General features: G+C 41.3%; 2 protein-coding genes and 1 pseudogene across 7 annotated transcripts in view; 1 reads left to right on the top strand and 2 right to left on the bottom strand.

The window, feature by feature from the left end:
- Nucleotides 1–25,936, bottom strand: part of LOC129633929 (uncharacterized) — a 55,192-nt gene extending 29,256 nt beyond the window's left edge. Inside the window, exons 1-4 of the mRNA XM_055555893.1 lie at nt 25,864–25,936; nt 25,502–25,716; nt 24,827–25,396; nt 23,157–23,347 (exon numbers count right to left, since the gene is read on the bottom strand). Coding sequence (XP_055411868.1) covers nt 23,157–23,347; nt 24,827–25,396; nt 25,502–25,716; nt 25,864–25,936 — 1,049 coding nt within the window. The remainder of the gene's footprint in view (nt 1–23,156; nt 23,348–24,826; nt 25,397–25,501; nt 25,717–25,863) is intronic.
- Nucleotides 3,143–4,228, bottom strand: LOC129634119 (GTP-binding nuclear protein Ran-like; annotated as a pseudogene).
- Nucleotides 25,301–26,822, top strand: part of HECTD1 (HECT domain E3 ubiquitin protein ligase 1) — a 75,824-nt gene continuing 74,302 nt past the window's right edge. For all 6 annotated transcript variants that reach the window (XM_055556084.1, XM_055556088.1, XM_055556086.1 and 3 more), the window contains exon 1: nt 25,301–25,720. The gene's annotated coding sequence lies outside the window, so the exon portion shown is untranslated. The remainder of the gene's footprint in view (nt 25,721–26,822) is intronic.

The raw sequence follows: 26,822 nt of genomic DNA, 5'->3' as shown, positions 1-26,822 counted from the left end.
AGACAAGGGTGTCCACTTTCATCACTATTATTTAACATAATTTTGGAAATCCTAGCCACAGCAATCAGAGAAGAAAAAGAAATAAAAGGAATCTAGATCAGAAAAGAAGTAAAGCTCTCACTGTTTGCAGATGAAATGATACTGCACACAGAAAACCCTAAAGATAGTATCATAATAGAGCTAATTTAGCAAAGTTTCAGGATACAAAATCAATACACAGAAATCACTTGCATTTCTATATACAAACAATGAAAATTCAGAAAGAGAAATTATGGCATCAGTCCCATTCACCATTGCAACAAAAATAATTAAATATCTAGGAATAAACCTACCTAAGGAGACAAAAGAACTGTATGCAGAAAATTATAAGACACTATGAAAGAAATCAAAGACAACATAAACAGATGGAGAGATATCCCATGTTCCTGGGCAGGAAAAATCAATATTGTGAACATGACTATACTACCAAACACAATCTACAGATTCAATGTGATCCCTATCAAATTATTAATGGCATATTTCACAGAACTAGAACAAAAAATTTCACAATTCATATGGAAACCCAAAAGACCCTGAATAGCCAAAGCAGTCTTGAAAAAGAAGAATGGAGCTGGAGGAATCAACCTTCCTGACTTCAGATTATACTACAATGCTACAGTCATCAAGACATTATGGTACTGGCACAAAAACAGAAATAGAGACCAATGGAACAAGACAGAAAGCCCAGAAATAAACCCATGCACCTATGGGTACCTTATTTTTGACAAAGGGGGCAAGAATATACAATGGGGCAAAGACAGCCTTTTCAATAAATGGTGCCAGGAAAACTGGACAGCTACATGTAAAAGAATGAAATTAGAATACTTTCTAACACCATACACAAATATGAACTCAAAATGGATTAAGGATCTAAATGTAAGACTAGATATTATAAAACTCTTAGGGGAAAACATAGGCAGAACACTCGATGATATAAATCAAAGCAAGATCCTCTATGACCCACCTATCCTAGAGTAATGGAAATAAAAACAAAAGTAAATAAGGGGGACCTGATTAAACTTAAAAGCTTTTGCACAACAAAAGAAACTGTAAGCAAGGTGAAAAGACAACCCTCAGAATGGAAGAAAGTAATAGCAAATGAAACAACTGACAAAGGATTAACTTTCAAAATATACTAGCAGCTCATACAACTGATGGCCAGAAAAGCAAACAACCCAATCAAATAATGGGAAAAAGACCTAAACAGACATTTCTGCAAAGAAGACACACAGATGGCTAACAAACACATCGCTCATTATCAAAGAAATGCAAATCAAAACTACAATGAAGTATTACCTCACACCAGTCAGAACGGCCATAATCAAAAAGTCTAGAAACAATAAATGCTGGAGAGGGTATGGAAAAAAGGGACCTCTCTTGCACTGTTGATGGGAATGTAAATTAATACAGCCACTGTGGAAGATGGTATAGAGATTCCTTAAAAAACTAGGAATCAGATCAGATCAGTCGCTCAGTCGTGTCCGACTCTTTGCGACCCCATGAACTGCAGCACGCCAGGCCTCCCTGTCCATCACCAACACCCGGAGTTCACTCAGACTCACGTCCATCGAGTCAGTGATGCCATCCAGCCATCTCATCCTCTGTCATCCCCTTCTCCTCCTGCCCCCAATCCCTCCCAGCATCAGGGTCTTTTCCAATGAGTCAACTCTTCGCATGAGGTGGCCAAAGTCCTGGAATTTCAGCTTTAGCATCATTCCTTCCAAAGAAATCCCAGGGCTGATCTCCTTTAGAATGGACTGGTTAGATCTCCTTGCAGTCCAAGGGACTCTCAAGAGTCTTCTCCAACACCATGGTTCAAAAGCATCGATTTTTTGGCACTCAGCCTTCTTCACAGTCCAGCTCTCACATCCATACATGACCACAGGAAAAACCATAGCCTTGATTGGCAAAGTAATGTCTCTGCTTTTGAATATGCTATCTAGGTTGGTCATAACTTTCCTTCCAAGGAGTAAGCGTCTTTTAATTTCATGGCTGCAGTCACCATCTGCAGTGATTTTGGAGCCCAGAAAAATAAAGTCTGACACTGTTTCCACTGTTTCCCCATCTATTTCCCATGAGGTGGTGGGACCGGATGCCATGATCTTCGTTTTCTGAATGTTGAGCTTTAAGCCAACTTTTTCACTCTCCTCTTTCACTTTCATCAAGAGGCTTTTGAGTTCCTCTTCACTTTCTGCCATAAGGGTGATGTCATCTGCATATCTGAGGTTATTGATATTTCTCCTGGCAATCTTGATTCCAGCTTGTGCTTCATCCAGCCAGTACTCCACAGTAAAAGAAGTCACTTGTGCAGTGCAACTTGAGAGTAGCCCCCGCTTGTTGTAACTAGAGAAAAGCCCATGCAGCAATGAAAACCCAGCGCAGCCAAAAATAAATAAATTAATTAAATTAAAAAAAACTGCATTTAGATTATTAAAAACAAAAAAATTGGTAACTGCAGGGACTTCCCTGGTGGTCCAGTGGTTAAGAATCCACCTGCCAATGCAAGGGACTTATGTTTAATCCCTGATTCAGGAAGATCCCACATGCTATGTAGCAACTAAGTCCATGGGCCACAACTACTGATCCTGTATGTCCGACTACTGAAGCAGGTGTATCTTAGAGCCTGTGCTCCACCACAAGAGAAGCCACTGCAATGAGAAGCCTGAGTATTGCAACAGAGAGCAGCCTGGCTTGCCATACTTGAGAAAAGGCCAAACAGCAACAAAGAAACACCTTAGCCAAAAATAAACAGACATACATATATATACATATTCAAATGTCAACTGCGGCAAGTGCAATTAAGAAACAGCTTGAGTTCTCTATTGCTGCCAACCAAACTGCCCTGAAGTTTTCAATATAAAACACCAACAGTCTCCTGCTCATCCTGCTCTTGCTTTTCCTTTCTCTCTCCCCCTATCGCTTGCCCCTCCTCCTCCTCATTATTATCATCTAAGGGTCCCAGCCTCTTGAGAAACCTATATGCAGGTCAGGAAGCAACAGTTAGAACTGGACATGTAACAACAGACTGGTTCCAAATAGGAAAAGGAGTACGTCAAGGCTGTATATTGTCACCCTGCTTATTTAACTTCTTCTTCTTTTTTTTTTTTTTAAGATATTTGAAATACAACTTTATTCTGATTCTAAATGAAAAGGAATGGGAATGACAGTAACAAACAAGATTCCACCTCTCAATATTGTCATGTGACTATAGCCGTCTTATATTTGAAACTCAAGGAGGAAACAACTATGTTCCAAAACACCTAAATATGCAGGTCCAAAAAATGAAGGTTTTTTTTTTTAAACTGCTACATTCACTCCAAAGCCCATCCATCTCCTTCAGCATCCAAAGATTAAGCACATGTTCTGCTTAGCTATATAATAAAGTGGCAAACACGCTGCACCACTGACATCACAGGACAGTTGCCTATAAAACTAGACTTCTGACGCTGGGCCCCAGCTTCTCTTTCTCACAGGTCATCATCTTCATCCGGGAGAGCAGCTGTCTGAGCAACCTCTAAACCGTGCTCATACTGTGCTGCCAAGGCTGGGTCCATGACCACCTCTGGCGGGGCCAGAGCAGGCATGGCGACAAACTCCAAGTTACGGTCTCCAATCAGTTTTCTAGCAAGCCAGAGGAAGGGCTTTTCAAAGCTGTAGTTACTTTTGGCAGAAATGTCATAGTACTGAAAATTCTTCTTTTGGTGGAAGACAATTGACTTTGCCTTAACCTTTCTGTCCTTAATATCCACTTTGTTGCCACACAACACAATTGGGATGTTCTCACACACTCGTATCAGATCTCTATGCCAGTTAGGCACATTCTTCTAACTCTTGATGCTACGTCAAACATTATAATGGCACACTGAGCTTGTATATAATAGCCATCTCTCAGTCCACCAAATTTCTCCTGACCAGCTGTATCCCGTACCTTGAACTTAATAGGTCCTCTGTTGGTATGGAACACAAGAGGATGGACCTCAACACCTAAGGTAGCTACATACTTCATCTCAAATTCACCAGTCAGATGATGCTTAACGAATGTAGTTTTTCCAGTACCACCATCACCAACCAAAACAAGTTTGAACTGAACTTGGGGTTCTCCTTGGGCAGCCATCGCGATGTTACTTCCAGAAGCATCTCCGCGCCCGTCTGACTGAGGCTGCTTATTTAACTTCTATGCAGAGTACATCATGAGAAACGCTGGGCTGGAAGAAGCACAAGCTGGAATCAAGATTGCCGGGAGAAATATCAATAACCTCAGATATGCAGATGACACCACCCTTATGGCAGAAAGTGAAGAGGAACTAAAGAGCCTCTTGATGAAAGTGAAAGAGGAGAGTGAAAAAGTTGACTTAAAGCTCAACATTCAGAAAATGAAGATCATGGCATCCGGTCCCATCACTTCATGGGAAATAGATGGGGAAACAGTGGAAACAGTGTCAGACTTTATTTTTTTGGGCTCCAAAATCACTGCAGATGGTGACTGCAGCCATGAAATTAAAAGACGCTTACTCCTTGGAAGGAAAGTTATGACCAACCTAGATAGCATATTGAAAAGCAGAGACATTACTTTGCCAACAAAGGTCCGTCTAGTCAAGGCTATGGTTTTTCCCGTGGTCATGTATGTATGTGAGAGTTGGACTGTGAAGAACGCTGAGTGCCCAAGAATTGATGCGTTTGAACTGTGGTGTTGGAGAAGACTCTTGAGAGTCCCTTGGACTGCAAGGAAATCCAACCAATCCATTCTAAAGGAGATCAGTCCTGGGATTTCTTTGGACGGAATGATGCTAAAGCTGAAACTCCAGTACTTTGGCCATCTCATGCGAAGAGCTGACTCATTGGAAAAGACTCTGATGCTGAGGGCGGGGGCAGGAGGAGAAGGGGACGACAGAGGATGAGACGGCTGGATGGCATCACCGACTTGATGGACGTGAGTCTGAGTGAACTTCAGGAGTTGGTGATGGACAGGGTGGCCTGGTGTGCTGCAATTTATAGGGTCGCAAAGAGTCAGACACGACTGAGAGACTGAACTGAACTGAACTGAACTGAAGTGTCCTAGGGGTGGGCTGGGCTCAACTGGAGGTTTCTGACTTGGGTTTTCTCATGCCGTTTAAGTCAAATGGTAACTGGGGCTGCAGTCACCTCAAAGATTTCTGTCATATGTCTGGTGACTGATGTAACTAATGCTGGCTGTCAACTGGGACATAAGCAGGCCAGAATACATACCAGAACACATTCGAACCCAAGAATCCAACCAGGGTCCTCTGCATTGCAGGTGGATTCTTTACCAGCTGAGCTACCAGGGAAGCCCCCAAAAGAGTTATAGCCATCCATATGACAGAGAAGAGGGATCAGAATCCAGCTCCTGATGGGAAGAATGCTTAAGAATTTGATTTGTAGACATGTTTTAAAACCACCACAGTCTTCAAGTTCTGAGTGCTGTGGACTATTTGGAGTATGCCAGCTGGGGGTTCTGTGTTTTCGAAATTAAAGGAATATCAGACAGGGAACACATTCACTTCATTTTCACAGGAATGTATCTTTGATCCCATGTTCAAAGGGTCTTCAGCTCTCTAAGTCTCTATGTCTTAGATTATCAGCCTTCCTCTCAGGTCTGATGCCTAGAGAATAGAGGGATGAGCCACACACCTCCTGTAGTCCTGTGGCCTCCCTCCCAAGTTTCACAACAAACGTAATAATAGCCCTTACTATTCTCATTCAATATTTACCATCCCTTCCTTCTAGGGCTCACTCAAGACGGAGGAATCTGGGATCTGCTAGGGCTAGAATAGTCTACAAAGAACTGGACATATACAAGCCAACCAACATCTTGTGTTCTCTCTTCCTGAGGCCATAACCAGGAAAATTAGTAGTTAGAAACATGGAAAGAACAAACATAAGGAAATTATCTATGCTAAATTACACACTCGCACACAACTTAGTGACTGAACACAGAGAATGTGCTGGCTAAGAGCACAAGCTTCCCAAAGACATAGTCCTAATCCTGGCTCTGCCACTTACTAGCTATGCAAAAAGCAAATCATCTATCTTCTCACCTCCCCATCTATATAATGGAAATGATAATAATAATGGTATCTACCCCATAACGTCAAGGATTATACAGGATAGTACACACAGGGTTCGTAAACTTAAGCCTAAAAACACAGTTGTTAGAAGTAATATTTTTAAAATATTTATAGCTCTATTTGACAGCTGATTTGCACCTCCCTAACCCTCTCCCCACCCCCCCACCCCCCTCACCCCCGCCAAAACAGTCATTCTGGGCACTTTGCCTTGCCCATCCAATGGGGTTGTACGAAGAATCACACAAAGTGCTCAGGCCCCAGTGTATGGTATATGTTTAGGTATGTGTATGTGTTCTTCTGATCAATAACCACTGATCCGCACAGGTAACAGCTGAGGTGTCTGCTGTCTCTGTTTTTCAGCACTCTGAAGTACCTACACCATTCAGAAAGCAAAGGAATTTTCTGCTAAGATTTCCTACGGTCTGTATGCCAAGGTACATTATACAACCATTTCTTTCTGAAGTCTCGCTGCCTCCCCGTGATGGTGCTAAAAAGTAAGATGCTTTTCTCCAGTCCTCTAGAACTTGCATGCCTTCCTTTATCCACTACCTGGGGGAATGCTGTTCAAGCCCCAAAGATAATACCTGCTTTCCCCGCTGCTTCTCAAGACACCCTTGCTCAGTGGTTCTGAACATGTGTTTCACAGACCCCGAAGGGTCCCTGAGACCTTTCAATGGTGTTGGAGAAGGCAAAAATATTTTCAAATTACAGTAAAATGTTATTTGTCCTTTTTACCAGGTTGGCATTTGAACCAATGATACAAAATAGTGATGGGTAAAAAATGGTGGTATCGTGGCACTAATTAAGATGATGGTCCTGAAGGGGTCCAGAATTCGCTACTGTGGCATAAAAATTATTTTAAGCAGAAGGCATTGGAGTTCCTGAAGTCCCTTATCTGCTTAAAAGTAGAGGGTCCCAAAGGAACTCAACTGTCATAAATCCCGTGCTCTGGAGCAACTACTATCCCTGGAAATGAGAAGTCTCTAACCCACTCCCCTCCCCACCACCAAAAAAACAGACTTTCTCCTAAGGGGCCATTCGTCTTTCCAAAAGATCATTTGTTTTCCCTTCAGTACCCTTTCTCCCCAGACCCTTATTTTTTAACTTTTTATTTTGTATTGGGGTATAGCAGATTAACAATGTTTTGATAGTTTCAGGTTAACAGTGAAAGGAGTCAGCCCTACATACACATGTATCCATTCTCCCCCAAACTCCCTTCCTATCCAGGCTGCCACATAACATGAAGCAGAGCTCCATGTGCTGTACAACACATCCTTGTTGGTTATTCATTTTAAATATAGCACTGTATACATGTCCACCCCATATATCCCTTTCACCCATCCTTCCCCCAGGCATTCATAAGTTTGTTCTCTAAATCCCCAGATCCTTATTAAGAAGTCAACTGTTTTCCTTAAAGTGCCCTTCTCTCTCTTTTCCACAATAAGGGGGCATAAAAGCCCCAAATTTTAATTTCATCCAAATTCCACCTTCTTGAGTTACATTTTTCTGTGAACTCCAGTGTATCCTTATTTGAATAAAAATCTGTCTTGTCTTTTGCTAACCTGTTTGCCAGTTTAATGTGAAGATACTCCAGCACAGACTCTAAAAGGGTATAGGAAAAGTTTTTCCTCCCCAACAGTACCAAACTACAGTAACAGTTGTATTCTCTCTACCACACACCTGCAGTAAAGAACAAAACAGTTTCACTTAAGAATGTCCTTGATGAAACAGTAAAAAAGTATTACTGTCATTAAATTTTGACCCTTGCGTACACATCTTTTTAATACTCTGTGTGATGAAATGGGAAATACAGGGTATGTCCTGCTACAGAACACTTCTGTTACAAAGCACTCAAGCAACTGAGTTGTGAGCTAAACTAGCTTTTTTTTTTTTCCATTATAATTAAAAGAATGACTAACACACAGCTGTCGTATTTTTACCTGGGCTTTAGGCCGGTATTTTCTACCAAAGCAAGTTAGCCTGCTAGTTAAATATAAAGAAATAAATAAGCGACAATATTTGTTGCCAATGATAAAATACAGAATTTGGGGAAAACCTGTACAGCCTGATGTGTTAAGGACTTTTATGATGAGATCAATGATGACGACAAATGTATATAATATCACCATTTTGATATTACATGCTGAAAGATGTTAGCATTTGGAAGATTTGCATGATTCATTTACTCAATGAGCCAATATTTTTCTGAATGTCCACACAGGATGTTACAAATTCATGAAGGGTAGAGAATCCATTCTCAGTGCAACACACACAGATGCATGGATTTTAATGTAATGGTAGACAAAAAGTTAATTTATTTGGTTTCAGATTCTACACTGTAACTAAACTATAAAGGAATTACCACTTGTTGAGTTTTAGTATGCTGCTAAGTTGCTTCAGTCGAGTCCGACTCTGTGCGACCCCATAGACGGCAGCCTACCAGGCTCCCACGTCCCTGGGATTCTCCAGGCAAGAACAGTGGAGTGGGTTGCCATTTCCTTCTCCAGTACATGAAAGTGAAAAGTGAAAGTGAAGTCGCTCAGTTGTGTCCAACTCGTAGCAACCCCATGAACTGCAGCCTACCAGGCTCCTCCCTCCATGGGATTTTCCAGGCAAGAGTACTGGACTGGGTATAGTACCTGTTAAAAAACAAAATTCAGCTGAGTGAATGTGAAGATCTAATTGGTTTTACTCAACAATTCATGAACTAGACAACATCCTGTCTAGAAAGCAGGAGAGCAAAGGCAAGGTTTTTAAAGGCAGAAGGTGGGTGGGGCAAAGCTGCTATTAACAAAAGAAAAGAAAGGATTGTTTCAGGCCAGGTTACCTTCATTCAGGGTAAGGATAAGGATCTATCATGCAGATTACCTTTTCTTTCTTTCTCAGGGGAAGAAGGATATATGGATAAAGCCCATGCAACAGATTATCTCATTGGTGCTGACCAACCAGAGAATCCCAAACTGGCAGATTAAGCATACATTCCTGGGTAAAATCAAAACTGCAATGATATCCTGTATTTAATCTACGTTTGATATCAGGAGCTTCAGCATAAGTGACACCATTTGGGGCTCGTGATTTTAACAAAGTCATTCAGTCATGTCCGACTCTTTGTGACCCCATGGACTGTAAACCGCCAGGCTCCTATGTCCATGGGATTTCCCACGCAAGAATAGTGGAGTGGGTTGTCATTTTCTTCTCCAGGGGATCTTCTCAACCCAGGAATCGAATCTGGGTCTCCAGTATTGCAACTGGATTCTTTGCCATCTGAACCACTAGGGAAGCCCACCCACTTTTCTCTTTAACATACCCAAAAAGAATGTCCACAAATTATCTGAAACTAACATGTAAAAAAAAGACACTTTTTAGTTTTAAATAATATTTAAGAATATAAAGAGGTCTTAAGATCAAAATCTGACAGAATGTGGTCCACTGGAGAAGGGAATGGCAAACCACTTCAGTATTCTTGCCTTGAGAACCCCATGAACAGTATGAAAAGGCAAAATGATAGGATACTGAAAGAGGAACTCCCCAGGTGAGTAGGTGCCCAATATGCTACTGCAGATCAGTGGAGAAATAACTCCAGAAAGAATGAAGGGATGGAGCCAAAGCAAAAAGAATACCCAGTTGTGGATGTGACTGGTGATAGAAGCAAGGTTCAGTGCTGTAAAGAGCAATATTGCATAGGAACCTGGAATGTCAGGTCCATGAATCAAGGCAAATTGGAAGAAGTGGTCAAACAAGAGATGGCAAGAGTGAATGTCGACATTCTAGGAATCAGCAAACACAAATGGACTGGAATGGGTGAATTTAACTCAGATGACCATTATATCTACTACTGCAGACAGGAATCCCTCAGAAGAAATGGAGTAGCCATCATGGTCAACAAAAGAATCCAAAATGCAGTACTTGGATGCAATCTCAAAAATGACAGAATGATCTCTGTTCGTTTCCAAGGCAAACCATTCAATATCACAGTAATCCAAGTCTATGCCCCAACCGTAACGCTGAAGAAGCTGAAGTTGAAGGGTTCTATGAAGACCTACAAGACCTTTTAGAACTAACACTCAAAAGAGATGTCCTTTTCATTATAGGGGACTGGAATGCAAAAGTAGGAAATCAAGAAACACCTGGAGTAACAGGCAAATTTGGCCTTGGAATACGGAATGAAGCAGTGCAAAGGCTAATAGAGTTTTGCCAAGAAAATGCACTGGTCATAGCAAACACCCTCTTCCAACAACACAAGAGAAGATTCTACACATGGACATCATCAGATGGTCAACGCCAAAATCAGATTGATTATGTTCTTTGCAGCCAAAGATGGAGAAGCTCTATACAGTCATCAAAAACAAGGCCAGGAGCTGACTGTGGCTCAGATCATGAACTCCTTATTGCCAAATTCAGACTTAAATTGAAGAAAGTAGGGAAAACCATTAGACCATTCAGGTATGACTTAAATCAAACCCCTTATGATTATACAGTGGAAGTGAGAAATAGATTTAAGGGCCTAGATCTGATAGATAGAGTGCCTGATGAACTACGGACTGAGGCTCGTGACACTGTACAGGAGACAGGGATCAAGACCATCCCAATGGAAAAGAAATGCAAAAAAGCAAAACGGCTGTCTGGGGAGGCCTTAAAAATAGCTGTGAAAAGGAGAGAAGTGAAAAGCAAAGGAGAAAAGGAAAGATATAAGCATCTGAATGCAGAGTTCCAAAGAATAGCAAGAGATAAGAAAGCCTTCCTCAGCGATCAATGCAAAGAAATAGAGGAAAACAACAGAATGGGAAAGACTAGAGATCTCTTCAAGAAAATTAGAGATACCAAGGGAACATTTCATGCAAAGATGGGCTCGATAAAGGACAGAAATGGTATGGACCTAACAGAAGCAGAAGATATTAAGAAGAGGTGGCAAGAATACACAGAAGAACTGTACAAAAAAGATCTTCAGGACCCAGATAATCACGATGGTGTGATCACTCACCTAGAGCCAGACATCCTGGAATGTGAAGTCAAGTGGGCCTTAGAAAGCATCACTACGAACAAAGCTAGTGGAGGTGATGGAATACCAGTTGAGCTATTTCAAAACCTGAAAGATGATGCTGTGAAAGTGCTGCACTCAAAATGCCAGCAAATTTGGAAAACTCAGCAGTGACCACAAGACTAGAAAAGGTCAGTTTTCATTCCAATCCCAAAGAAAGGCAATGCCAAAGAATGCTCAAACTACTGCACAATTGTACTCATCTCACATGCTAGTAAAGTAATGCTCAAAATTCTCCAAGCCAGGCTTCAACAATACGTGAACTGTGAACTTCCAGATGTTCAAGCCGGTTTTAGAAAAGGCAGAAGAACCAGAGATCAAATTGCCAACATCTGCTGGATCATGGAAAAAGCAAGAGAGTTCCAGAAAAATATCTATTTCTGCTTTATTGACTATGCCAAAGCCTTTGACTGTGTGGATCACAATAAACTGTGGAAAATTCTGAAAGAGATGGGAATACCAGACCACCTGACCTGCCTCTTGAGAAACCTATATGCAAGTCAGGAAGCTACAGTTAGAACTGGACAGGGAACAACAGACTGGTTCCAAATAGGAAAAGGAGTATGTCAAGGCTGTATATTGTCACCCTGCTTATTTAACTTATATGCAGAGTACATCATGAGAAACACTGGGCTGGAAGAAGCACTAGCTGGAATCAAGATTGCTGGGAGAAATATCAATAACCTCAGATATGCAGATGACACCACCCTTATGGCAGAAAGTGAAGAGGAACTCAAAAGCCTCTTGATGAAAGTGAAAGTGGAGAGTGAAAAAGTTGGCTTAAAACTCAACATTCAGAAAACGAAGATCTTGGCATCTGGTCCCATCATTTCATGGCAAATAGATGGGGAAACAGTGGAAACAGTGTCACACTTTATTTTTTTGGGCTCCAACTCACTGCAGATGGTGACTGCAGTCATGAAATTAAAAGACGCTTACTCCTTGGAAGAAAGGTTATGACCAATCTAGATAGCATATTCAAAAGCAGAGACATTACTTTGCCAACAAAGGTCCGTCTAGTCAAGGCTATGGTTTTTCCTATGGTCATGTATGTATGTGAGAGTTGGACTGTGAAGAAGGCTGAGCGCCCAAGAATTGATGCTTTTGAACTGTGGTGCTGGAGAAGACTCTTGAGAGTCCCTTGGACTGCAAGGAGATCTAACCAGTCCATTCCGACGGAGCTCAGTCCTGGGATTTCTTTGGAAGGAATGATGCTAAAGCTGAAACTCCAGTACTTTGGCCACCTCATGCGAAGAGTTGACTCACTGGAAAAGACTCTGATGCTGGGAGGGATTGGGGGCAGGAGGAGAAAGGGATGACAGAGGATGAGATGGCTGGATGGAATCACTGACTCGATGGACGTGAGTCTGAGTGAACTCCGGGAGTTGGTGATGGACAGGGAGGCCTGGCGTGCTGCAATTCATGGGATCACAAAGAGTCGGACATGACTGAGTGAGTGAACTGGACTGAGACTTCATTCTCTCATTTTAAAATATCAAATACTAGTGGACTAAAGAGCTGGGTTTTTTTCACTCTCATTCAGCAAAATACATCACAATGGGTTCCCACAGAAAGGACTGGTATGTGACCAGCAAACCCCACATCTCAGTGCTAAATAAATATAAACACACTAGAGAATATAGGAATATTTACTAAATCATTGTTTTTAAATTGTTGCCCCCGCTAGGGTAGAACTTCTCAATTTTAGGGTGCTGAAAAGTCATCTAGGGTGCTTAAATAAACTATAGATTCCTGGACTTCGTATTTAGAGGTTATGATTTGGTAGGTATCAAGTAGAATCCAGGAATCTCTCAATTTACTAAATATCTTAACTGATTATGATTCAGGTGATCAGAAATACTATCCTGGGATTTTCACTACTGACTTGAAAGCTAAATATTCTTATTGGTTCTATTCTTGGCCAATTATTTTCAAATTTTTTTAGTTTCTCCATTTTTCAAAACTGAGGTGATCAGGCTGATCAATCTGATTCCTTGGGATAGGTAAAGTTGAACATAATTATGCTGACATTTATTCCAGAAGAGAGAGACCATATGTGAACAAAAAGAACTCCCTGCTTTAAATGAATGAGTGATTAAAATAACAAAATACAAATAATAAGCTAAAATCAAAACAACTGGGAATGGAGAAAGGAACGGGAGGAGGGTGTGTAACCTTTATGCAGGTAAACCAGAATCATCTCTCTCTATTGGGTAGTTAGAATAGGAAAAAGGAGTCCAGAACGGCGGTGGCTAAAAGACAAGGAAGGGAAAAGCCCACGAAAATAAAACAAAGGAAGGTCCAAGGACTGGAGTGAGGACCTCAGAGAAAACAAACAGCACTCCTGGCTAGCCCAATTTACATAGGGCAGGCTCAGGGGGAGGAGAAAAAAATATATAAAAAGAGGGGCCAAAATTGGGCCAGGGGGCCTCCCTTCTCAAGTCTTTTGGGTCAGCATGCCTTCACGCCTCGAGGATGTCTTTTCCTTTACTTTCTAAATAAAACTGAGCTGTAACACGGACCTATAACACTGGTCCACCAGAGGCCTGTAACGCTGGTCTGTTGCTTCAAACTTTTGGTGCGACTAGACAGAACTGAGCAAATTACAAACTCCCCCAACACTGTGATAAAGGTTCTCAATCCTAATCCATAATATCCTCATCCTGCAGAGAGCTGTCACAGAGCACACTTGCTTATGAGGCAAATTTTTCTTTCATCTGTTAGCCTGCCCTGCCTACCGGGGTGTCAAGCCTGATAATTTCTGAAGGAGAAATATAAGCCACCAACATCAGAAACTAGTCCTGATAAACATGTAACTTCCATTTATATCAATCATTAAATTCTCCTACAAAGAACCTAGCCTAAGGAAAAATCTAAAATATAATATATATATATATATATATATATATATATATATATATACACATATTATAAACAAAACATTTGGGCTAGTGGTTATGTCTATAGGGAAAAAAGAGAAGTATGTTGCAACTGAAGAGAAGAATACAGACAGGCTTCTAAGTTACAGGCAATGTTTTATTTCTTAAGTTGTACGTGGATACTCAGCTATTCATTTTATTATTAACCTTTACCTGTTCATATATGCTTTATGTAAACTTTTATATAAACCACCTGAAATTTTTAAAATTATACTAAAAAGCTGTATTTTAAATTGTAGTCATTTCAGAGTTATTCATAATAACAAGCAGTCTATTTGTTGGAATGTTTAAAGTGAACATTGGTTCAGCCATACACTAAATGGAAAGTCATTCAGTTATTTTAAATATGGTTATGTAGCACTATGAGCAAAAGAAAGCTTATGATAAGTTACCAAAAATTATGTGTCAAAATCTTTTAACTCTTAAGTTTTAATAACATAGTTGTTAAAACCAAGTGAAACAGTTCAATGAATAGGAATGTATGCTACTATGATATCATGATAATTTTCAACAAAAAAATAATGAGCATTCCCCCCTTGCTTTTTCTAATTATCTTTAGTGTCATTATGTTGTTTTTAATAATTAAACAACATTACAACAACAACCAAAATTCCCCCCAAACCATTTTTTGGTTCCACTATAAATCAACATGACCAGAAATTGCATTGGCTTCTAAGATTTTATACAGGTGAAAGTTTTCATGAAAAAGCAATAAAAAGTCAGAAAATAACATCTTTCCCTTAGATGCTTCTCAGCAGCCTCTCAGACTCTGCACCTCAAAGGCAAATGCCTTGTGCTAAGATTCAATTGTTTGCCAGGAGCTGAGTTTCCCCTCCTTTTGGTTCCTATCATTGGCCAGCTTGCCTTTCCATCACCAACGACCTCCAGTATCTTGGTCACACACACCTCAGGGCAAGAAGCTGACTAATCCTAATGCTGGGGCGGCAACCTTTCACATAGTGCCCATTGCTACTCATTGCACAATATATTTGACCAGGAATGATAAATGCCATGGTTTACATTTGACTCCAGTCACCCTGTCAGTGCCAGCAGCTTAAGTGGGTAAATATCACCCACTGCCTTTAGAAAGTCGCTGACATTATGTTTCAGGCTCCCTAATGTTGTGTAACATGAGAGTAGGGAGCAGGGAAGAATCTATGAGGAAGAACTGGAAGCAGATGAGGATATTAATCAACTTGGGCCTTATTTATGAAAGAAATGAAAATCTGAACACATAATGAGTTGTAGCTACAAATAAACTTATTTTCAAGATTTAGAATTTAAGAACTTGAACAGGTAAATGAATTAACCCTCTTAACATGCTTCTATTAGTCCACGATAAGAAGTAAATCTCTCTAGGAGGCAGGAACATTTTTTCAGTTGACCAAAGTAAGCCAAATAGGGAAAAGCAATTGTCCTGTCTAAAATTCTGTCATAATTTTATCACTTTTACAATATAGAATGTGTTTGACTGAAGAAACCATTATAAAAAGAAGGTTCTGTGGTTTGTTTCTTGAGACTGCAAATTGCCTCTTTAAAAAATCCTATAGCCATTCCCGGGCTTTCCAAGTGTCTCAAGTGGGTAAAAAACATGCCTACAATGCAGAAGACACCAGAGATATGGGTTCAACATGGGTTAATTCCTGGGTTGGGAAGATCCCCTGGAGGAGGGCATGGCAACCCACTCCAGTATCTTCCCTGGAAAAATCCCATGGACAGAGGAGCCTGGCAGGCTATAGTCCATAGTTCACAGTCAGATACAACTGAAGTGACTGAGCACACAGCACACATAGCCATTCTCAGGTGAGGGGGGAAGACAGGGGAAAAAACCCAAGTGAGAGGAGAATAAGGGTTTCAATTGTGATTTGTTCTAAAAATAAATATTATCCTCCCTAGATCATTAGGTCTGTGGGAATATGCAGCACATTCAGTTCGGTCCATTTACTGAGGCTAGATTAGTTATTTTTAGTCTTCCACCTCCCAGTGTACATAGTGTGGCACTAACACTAATATAAAAGCCACCTGCAAATTTTGTTTGCTAACAAGATTCCAGACCACTAAAGAAAGGACATGGGGTTCTTTAGCTAAAGAAAACAAGGAATAGCAAAATACATTTCTTTTTCATTGGTTACAAGGAGTGTGCTTTGAAATTGGGTAATAGAGAAAGGCAAAGGCTAGCTTCCCTTTGATAAGGTAGAATCATATGGAAAGTTACTCAATGGTTAGCAAGATTACATTCTAATCAATCTGGCTACATCTCCTCAAGACTGAGGATAAAGGAAGCTCCTTAGAATAAGTATCTTTGTATAATAGGTCTGAATCATACTAAGACACACTAACAAGATTATCTACTTTGACTTGCTCTTTCATTAATATTCAGAAATTACCATGGTTGGAACCGCATTACCTGACAAAACCTGAGCGTGGAAGGTATTTCAAACTTGGACTTGTTTCCAAAAGGAGCGAAAGGCAAAACTCACGTTCTGCTTGATGAATCACCAATAACTACCCTATTGTTCTAGGTGTGATTGGTGCTCCTGCTAAAATTCAATCCTTAAATATCTGTGATGAAGAATTTCACTTGTGGCCCCTAGATATACAGGAATTATTTTAAATCTCATTTTACCACAGTTATTATTTTTCAGTGGGGGCAAAGAAAATGGCCAGAATAGATTTTATGGGTTATACTCCAAATGGTGGTGATGCTAGCCCTGGCTTGTTATGTCCAAGGGGAATATGATTATTGTCTTCCCTAAAAACAAAACAAACTGATAGGAAGAACAGACCTCAGGAAACAGAAGACTAAGAAAACATATTCAATCTACTCTCAAGACTTGGGCTTCCCAGGTGGTGCTAGTGGTAAAGAACCCACCTGCCAAAGCAGGCGACGTAAGAGGCGTGAGTTTGATCCCTGGGTCAGGAAGATTCCCTGAAGGAGGGCATGGCAACCCACTCTAGTATTCATGCTTAGAGAATCCCATGGACAAGGAGTCTGGTGGGATGCAGTCCACAGGAGTGCAAAGAGTCGGACAGTACTGAAGTGACTTAGCACACACTGAAGACTCAGATATAATCCATCCCCCTACCCTCACTCACCCGTCAAATTCACTTCAAATAACTCAGAGTTAGTGTTATACTGGGTTATGGCTGGATTTTTGAAATGAAATTAGCTGAGGAATAGGTATTCACTACATTGGGGAGTATTCATTATTTGTATTTTCTTCAGAGAAATATACCTAAGAAGCAATTTGCAAATTGAAGGATTTTATTTTATGTTTTTTCACAAAGCATATTGCAAACAGCAATTGATCATCTGAAGCAGTTTTCATAATTTATTTATTCTCAGTCATTTTCTCCCTCCTGTTGGAATTCTAGCCTATAATGTTATTATAAAGGTTGTGAACTCCTTTCTGTTCATTAGGTACTAGACTAGAATTACAAGAGAACTTCTGTCATCTGTGGTAGGACCTACAGTAGAGAGAATGGTACATTTAAACAGCAGTCAAATATGGCCAAATGCTATTCTCTCTGCTTTCAAGTTAAGGGAATCGAAGCCTGGATAAAGAATAAATGGTTTAATCCAGATTACAAAATCAATCAATGGACTAAAAACCATTAGCAGATGCTAAGACTCTTGATTCAAAACTCAGTATTTCCACTAAACCACATTACTTTAGATAATTACAGTGTAAAAAACTATTGAAATGGGAAAATATCTGAGGGAAGTAGCATATGTAAACTGAATATTTTGAAAAGAACTTAATAAGAGTCTAAAATAAGCCAATACATGATGTACAAAGCACTAGTAAAGGTAAATACACAGGTAAACATAAAAGATAGTATAAACGTATTTTTGTTTGTAATTCATTCTTGTATCTGATTTAAGAGACAACTGCATAAAGTACTGATTATACAGTGAGTTGATGGGTATATGATGTATAAAGATGTAACTGTATGTCAGTAATAGCACATTGGAGAAGGGAGGAAATATCTACATGGAATAAAATTTTTGTATACTATTGAAATTCAGTTGCTATTAATCCAAGCTTGATTATTTTTATATTAAGATGTTAACTCTAATCCTTAGCATAACCACTAAGAAAACAACTCAAAAACATACAGAAAAAGATACAACAAAGGAACTGAAATGATACACCAGAAAATAACTATTTAACAAAAGAGAAAGCAGTAATGGAGAAATATACATAAAACACACAGAAAACAAGGAACAAAATGGCCAATGTAAAAACTATGCTGTCAATAATTTCCTTAATTGTAAATAGACTAAACAATCAAAAAGCATACATTTGCAGAACGGATTAAAAAAATTTCAACTATATGCTGTCTGAAAAAAGACAAGCTAGATTCAGATACAAATATATTGCCACAAAAAGAATGGAAGAATATATACCATATAAACAGTAACCCAAAGGGAGTTGGAGTTGGCTATACTAACATCAGACAAAAGAGATTTTTAGGGAATTCCCTGGCAGTCCAGTGGTTAAGGCTCTGCTTTCATTTCCTACAGCCTGGATTCGATCTCTGGTCAGGGAACTAAGATCCCATAACTTGAGTGCCCCACCAAAAAAGATTTTAAGACAAAAATTGTTACTAGAGGCAAAAAGGCAAAGAGGGATATAGTTTAACGTTAAAATGGTCAGTCTGTCAGGAAGACATAACTAAATATATATGCACCTAACAGCAGATCCCCAAAATACATGAAGTAAAAACTAATAAAACTGATGGGAGACACAGACAATTCAACAATAACAGTTGAAGACTTCACTTTCAATGATGACTAGAACAACCAAACAATTGATTAATAAGGAAACAGAAGACTTGAAAAATACTGTAAAAAAAAAAACAAACTACAAACCAACTAGACCAAAGGATATTCACTCAACAAAAACAGAATATACATACAAACATCTTCATGACGTAAAATAAGTACAAAACATGTACACTGAAAGCTATAAAATGTTACTGAAAGATTAAAGATGAACTAAATAGATGAAAGATAGTTCATGTTTATGAGTTGGAAAATGTTATTAAAATGGCAATACTTCTCAAATTGATGTACATACTCAGCATACTCTATCAAAATCAGAGTTTGGTTTTCTTTTTAATTAATTTTTTTTTTTTTAATTTGTGGTCACACTGCATGGCTTGCAGGATCTTATTTTCCTGAGCAGAGATTCAATCCAGGTCCCCAGCAGTGGAAGCTCAAAGCCCTAACCACTGGACCACCAAGGAATTCCCATCAGACCTTGTTGAGACATTGAAACAATCTAAATGTCTATTGATAGATGAATGGATAAAGAAGATGTGGTTCATACCTACAATGGAATATAACTCAGGCATAGAAAAGAATGAAACAACGTCATTTGCAACAGGCAGAGGAACCAGAGATCACATTGCCAACATCCGCTGGATCATGGAAAAAGCAAGCGAGTTCCAGAAAAATATCTATTTCTGATTTATTGACTATGCCAAAGCCCTTGACTGTGTGGATCACCGAAACTGTGGAAAATTCTGAAAGAGATGGGAATACCAGACCACCTGACCTGCCTCTTGAGAAATCTGTATGCAGGTCAGGAAGCAACAGTTAGAACTGGACATGGAACAACAGACTCGTTCCAAATAGGAAACGGAGCACGTCAAGGCTGTATATTGTCACCCTGCTTATTTAACTTCTTTGCAGAGTACATCATGAGAAACGCTGGGCTGGAAGAAACACAAGCTGGAATCAAGACTGCCGGGAGAAATATCAATAACCTCAGATATGCAGATGACACTACCCTTATGGCAGAAAGTGAAGAGAAACTCAAAAGCCTCTTGATGAAAGTAAAGGTGGAGAGTGAAAAAGTTGGCTTAAAGCTCAACATTCAGAAAACGAAGATCATGGCATCTGGTCCCATCACTTCATGGGAAATAGATGGGGAAACAGTGCAAACAGTGTCAGACTTTATTTTTCGGGGCTCCAAAATCACTGCAGATGGTGACTGCAGCCATGAAATTAAAAGACGCTTACTCCTTGGAAGGAAAGTTATGACCAACCTAGATAGCATATTCAAAAGCAGAGACATTACTTTGCCAACAAAGGTCCGTCTAGTCAAGGTTATGGTTTTTCCAGTGGTCATGTATGTATGTGAGAGTTGGACTGTGAAGAAGGCTGAGTGCTGAAGAATTGATGCTTCTGAACTGTGGTGTTGGAGAAGACTCTTGAGAGTCCCTTGGACTGCAAGGAGATCAAACCAGTCCATTCTGAAGGAGATCAGTCCTGGGATTTCTTTGGAAGGAATGATGCTAAAGCTGAAACTCCGGTACTTTGGCCACTTCATGTGAAGAGTTGACTCATTGGAAAAGACTCTGATGCTGGGAGGGATTGGGGGCAGGAGGAGAAGGGGACGACAGAGGATGAGATGGCTGGATGGCATCACTGACTCGATGGGTGTGAGTCTAAGTGAACTCTGGAAGTTGGTGATGGACAGGGAGGCCTGGCATGCTGCGATTCATGGGGTTGCAAAGAGTCGGACACGACTGAGCAACTGAACTGAACTGAACTAAACTGAGACAGACCTAGAGATTATCATACTAAGTAAGACAGAAAGACAAATATAATATGATATCATATACATATGGAATAGAAATAATGCTACATATCAACTTATCTATAAAACAGAAATAAAGTCACTGGTGTAGAAAACAAACTTATGGTTACCAAAGAGGAAGGTTCAGTTCAGTCGCTCAGTCATGTCCGACTCTTTTCGACCCCATGAACCGTAGTATGTCAGGCCTCCCTGTCCATCACCAACTCCCAGAATCCACCCAAACCCATGTCCATTCATCAGAGCCTTTGTTTTGGCCATATTCTGTCCAACACCTTTATCTAATTGACTACTAACAAAGAAGCTGGGGGGACGGCTGATACCTTTCACCACCCAGTCAGGATTCAAAGAGATTGCCATAGGATGCAACATTGACACAGAACCAACAAGATGAATTTAGTAAGTCTGAACATTAAGGACAAAAATATCAACTGCTGAATTAAAAGACTGAAGGAAAGTTGGCTTGGCAGTTCAGGGAGCAAGAAGCAAGGACTTTAGTTAAGCAAACTCTGTATGAGCCAATAGCGTGATGTGAGTGTCACTCTCTGAACCCAATGCAATGGAAGACAGCATTCCTCTGTCCAGGTCTGACCACCTTTAAAGCACAGTTTCAGGCTTAGGAGTTCTTAATTAAATTATGTCAGGAGACATTAGAACATGACCAAGGAGGGTAAAGCCATTGCAGAAACTAGACTTATTTTGCCGGGAGAAGAGAGGGTATGGGGATCATGACTGTTGTCTTTGTTTGGTGACGTGTCCTATGGAAGAAGGAGCAGACCTAGGATGCCACAGCAGAGAGCTGAACCAATCATGTAATATTATTAATAGTAGGCACTTTTGAGCGTTTAATTAGTATGTGGTAGGCATTTATACAGAGAAGGCAATGGCACCCCCCTCCAGTACTCTTGCCTGGAAAATCCCATGGATGGAAGGGCCTGGTAGGCTGCAGTCCATGGGGTCAATAAGAATCGGACACGACTGAGCGACTTCACTTTCACTTTTCACTTTCATGCATTGGAGAAGGAAATGGCAACCCACTCCAGTGTTCTTGCCTGGAGAATCCCAGGGATAGGGGAGCCTGGTGGGCTGCCGTCTATGGGGTCGCACAGAGTCGGACACGACTGAGGCGATTTAGCAGCAGCAGCAGTAGCAGCAGTAGGCATTTATATGCCTTATCTTATTTAATATAATTATTCTACGTGGGGCTAGTTTCTATTATCATCTTAATCTTATACATTAGGAAAACAAAGGTCAGAGAGGCCAAGGCAACACACATAGCAAGTCAAGGTAGCTGATGTCCATAGTGAATTAATATCTGTAATACATTTAGAAGGTTGTTAGGACATGATAAGTACCTAATAAAAATCTAGCTGCAACAATAATAAGTATTATACTAATTATATTTAAATATTATTGTTGTTGTATTGACTTAGGCCAGTGGTTCTCAGCCTTGAGCCTTGGCTATACATCTGAATCACTTAAAAAATACTGATGTCCAGATTCTATGCTCAGAGACACTGACTGAACCGGCCTGAGAAATGGCCTGAGCATCTGACATTTTAAAAGGTCCCCAGGTAAAGAAAACATTCACAAAGACACATCTGATAAATACTATTATCGAAATATACAAAGAACACTTAAAATTCAACAATAAGATGAACAATCGGCTTAAAAAGTGGGCAACAGATCCGAACAGACACCTCACTGAAGAAGCTATACAGATGGCAAATAAGTACATGAAAAGATTAAAAGAAAAGTATATACTTTCATAAGTATATGAAAAAAATATGTTCCATATCACGTCAGTAGGGAATTGAAAATTAAAATAATATCCCATTATACATCTGTTAGGATGGTGGGCAAAATCCAAAACACTGACAACAACAAATGCTGAAGGGACTGCGGAGCAACAGCAACTTTTACTGCGTATGGAAACGCAAAATGGGGAAATTCCTTGGCGGTCCAGTGGTTAGGACTCGGTGCTCTTGATCCTTGGTCAGGGAACTAAGAGCCCACAAGATGTGTGGCAGTGTCAAAAAAAAAAAAAAGCAAATGGTACAGCTACTTTGGAAGACAGTTGAGCAGTTTCTTACAAAAGTAAACATATTCTTGTGGGAGGGAGAAAGAATCAGATGAAGGTAGTCAAAAGGTACAAATTTCTAGTTATAGGAAAAAATATGTACCAGGAATGTAATTTATAACATAATAATGATAATTAACAATGCTGAACATTATAAATGAAAGTTGCTAACAGACTAAGTCCTAAGAGTTCTTTATCATCACTAGGAAAAAGTATTTTTTAATCTGTAATATATCTATATGAGATGATGGATAATCATTTCATGACATATGTAAGTCAATTAATTATGTTGTGTTCCTTAAGATTACACAGTGCAGTGTGTTAATTATATCTCAATAAAAATGGAAGAAAAAAAAACATTCTTACCATACAATCCAGAAACTGTGGTCCTTAATATTTATCCAAATGAGTTGAACACTTATGTCCATGTAAAAACTTACACCTGGGTCTTTTAAAAGCAGTACTTTTATTGCCAAAACTTGGAAACATTCAAAATGTTCTTCAGTAGGTGGATGGATAAACTCTGGTACTTCTAGACAGCAGAATATTATTTGGCCCTAAAAACAAGCAAACAAAAAAATGAGTTATTAAGCCATGAAGAGAACCTTACATGCACATTATTAAATGAAAGAAACCAATATGAAACAGCTATATATTATATGATTTCAACTATGCAACATTCTGAATAAGGTAAAACAACAGACTCAGTGAAAAGATTAGTGGTTGTTAGGGGCTATGCGAGAGTTAGATGAATAGGTAGAGCACAGGTGATTTTTAGGGCAGTGAAATATTCTCTATGATATTATAATGGTGGATATGTCAAGCTATGTTTGTCTAAACCCACAGAATATATACAACACTAAAAGTGAACTCTAATGTAAACTATGGAATTTGAGTAATAATAGTTTACATACATTCATTGTCAGAAATGTACTAGGTCGTGGAGTACTTTTGACAGCTGTGCATGTATAGGGGCATTTATAAAACACTTGCACGTATAAAACATTTTTAAGATTTATTTCTTCTCCATAGGAACTGTCTTCCTATTGCCAAAAACTAGGCCCTTTCTCTCTCCACTGCTGGAGGATTTTTCCAATCTCCCAGTTAATCTCCTTTTCTAGGTAGTTCCTATTAGCTAGGTCACTCTTGCCCTATACATCTTTGTAAGACTCTTTAGAACTTTTCTAGTCAATGTTCTAGTCCAGAACTTGCTACTTTACCTCAGCATAAGTTCTGTATCGCACACATTTAAGTCCCTGCTGACTTTAGCTCCTATTTTCTCCATCATTGCTTAACGCTGGTTTTTGCTTGAGGCACAGGTCCTCTTTCCTGTTTCAGAACTGATCAGGCTTTGCTTTATTCTTCCTCCTCCCTTGCAGTGTTCACATTATACCCATTTCTTCAAGGTCCAAAATAAATGCCACTTCCTCCTTGAAGACTTTCCTGGCAGCTCCAAGTCACACTCATAGCTCTCAAATAATTATTATGTGCTGTAGTTGGGACAAGATAGTGGAATCCTTAACTCTTATCTCTTAATTTGACCTATGAGCAGGAGACCTAGGAACTTTACCTGCTATAGTGGGACATGTATCTATAGATATTCGAGGTGCAAATGCGTAATTTACAAAATACTAGTTCTTCAAAGATATGCAGCAGAAAGGAACACGCCTCAAATACTAACACGCATTTTTGTTTTTTAAATACGGAGGGTGTAGGGTCATGGGTTTACTTATCTCACAAACCAAGAGATTCATTTCTTGATTAAAAAAAAGCTATATCACATTTCCAACTAATTACGTCTCAACTGTCTCCAAGCGCTTCTCATAAGCAGGCATATTTTGTTTTCAACGCGTGTGAAATAAAACGTTCGAAGGGAATAACTACGGACATACTTAAGATCACAACCCATAGGAAAAAGTCGAAAACACACTCGAGGTACTGCTGCTTCCTGGGAACGCCACCGGGCCTGAATTCAAAACTTTTGGAACCTCAGCTCTCTCGTCTGTACAGTAGAGAGGATACTCGACAATATTTACCTCCCAGGGTTGTGGTGAAAGGTTTTCTTTCTGAACTGCTGGGCAGTTTGCCTCCCAGGACCGAAGGGTGGCGCTTTTCTTCCCGCGACGCACTTCCGTGCGCGAGGAGGGGAAGCTCTCGCCGGAGGCCGGGTCGCAGAGGCGGGAGGCCGGGCCAGGACAGGTTGGGCCGCGGCTTTGACGTGCAGCGTCGGGGCTTTCAGCAAGCGCACGCCAAGTGTATACACACCGTGCAAAACACGCTGAGCGTGCGTGCACCCGTGTGCGCGCGGTGCTGGGAGCGCGCTTGAATTGACAACGAAACGTGGAGGCGCAGAGTGTACGATAGCAAAGCGACAGCTGACGAGGCCGAGGGAGCCGGAGACCTTCGGTAGCGGCGACAAAGCTACCGGTTGCTCCGAGCCCCGGCACTCTGCCACCCTGAGCCTCGGGCCGACAGGTCTCCACAGCGCCCCACGTGGCGGCCGGCGGGGTCGCAGCCAGCGGAGCCCATTTGCTCCGCCTCCGCGGCGCACTGCTGCCCTCCTCAGCTTCCCCGCCCGGCTCTCCCCCGACCCTCCTCCCTTCCCACTACGGGATCGCGATGGACGCGGCCTCCCCCCGCCGCAGCCGCCGGCAGCACGGCGCGGGCCTCTAAACTGCGGGGCCTGAGGAGCCGCGTGCCGGGGACGGGACGTGAGCTGGCTGCCGCCGGTCTGGGGAACCTCTGGCTTTCCTGTCAGCAGGTCCCTGCGGAGGAAGGGGAGGGACAAGGCGCGGCTTTTCCTGTGCCGCCAGCCCGGCTCGACCTGCGCGGCCTGCGGCTTCCTGGGAACTCGAGGGCCGCGGCCGGGCCTGGCTCAGCCCGCGGCCTGCTTGGAGCTGGACCGGAGCGGTTTGAGACGACAGGCCTGGGTAAGAGCTTGAGGAAAGGGTACGCAGGAGCGTCTTCGGCGGTCCGAAGGGTCAAGCCTGGTTCCGGGATCAGGGATGCCTGGCAGTAGCCTGGGAGCGAGACCCCAGCCCCTGGTGAGGTCGGCGGACTGCCGCCGACTCACCCGCTTGGCCCCTTTGTTTACCTCCCCCGACCCTGCCCACGGCGGGCCCCGGTTTGTCCGAGCCAGAGCCCATGGCTGGCCCCCTTGTCCTTGAGAAAGGATCGCCGCCCGACGGGGCCAGGGACGTCCCGCCGGGCCTCGGAGTTCCGGGCGCTGCTCCCGGGAGACCCATCGCCCTGCCTGCTCCGGCCTCCTCCTCTCGGGCAGAGAGGCTCGCAGCTCCACCTCCAAAACTTACCCTCCTCCTCGACACAGGTAGCTAACTTAGCCGGGTTTGGTTCGGGAAAACCGGAGCGCGGTGCCTACGTCTCCCGCGCCGGGTCGGCTGGGCCCCGAGTTTTGGGTCACCCTTGCAGATCGCCGCCGTTGGGTGCCCACCGGAACCTGCCGCTGGATTTATGCACCTGCAGCTGGGTTACATGGGACCCAACGCTGTCCTCTCGTCAGAGTGCTTATGAGTTTTTGTATTGACTTGCCTGTTGTGGCTGCTTCTGTGTTGTTGCTGCTGTTGTTTTTAACCAACTGCCCCATTCGGTGAGGATGGGGAAAGAGGACCGCAGATTGGCCTGTGTTCTGATCTGTAACGTGTTAGTCCATTGCACTTACTTGTAGCATTTCTTTTTAAACTTTTAAGAACAGTTGCTGCTACTGCCAAAATTCCTAATCTACTCGTAGATCTTGTATATCGTTTGTATTTGGACATCTTAAGGATAGCAGTAAATTAAATCAGCAGAATTTAATTTAAGAAATTGAGGGTAATTTTAAAGTAGAGACTTGATTTGGAGGGGAATTGGATCAAAGTGCTATTTCCTTAAAATACTGAATCTAATCCTTATCAGAAGATCAGCTTTGGACGACGGAGGGGGAAAGAAGTTTTCTGGGAAAAAAAAAAAAGAACCCTTAGTAAGGTGGTGTTTGCCTTTTGGCAAACACATTCGTGATAGCAATAGTGGGATCCG

This window comes from Bubalus kerabau, chromosome 19 (assembly GCF_029407905.1).
Source record: "Bubalus kerabau isolate K-KA32 ecotype Philippines breed swamp buffalo chromosome 19, PCC_UOA_SB_1v2, whole genome shotgun sequence".
In the NCBI taxonomy this organism is placed as follows: domain Eukaryota; kingdom Metazoa; phylum Chordata; class Mammalia; order Artiodactyla; family Bovidae; genus Bubalus; species Bubalus kerabau.
Note: the sequence above shows the minus strand (reverse complement) of the source record. Positions and strands in the feature narration are given on the sequence as shown.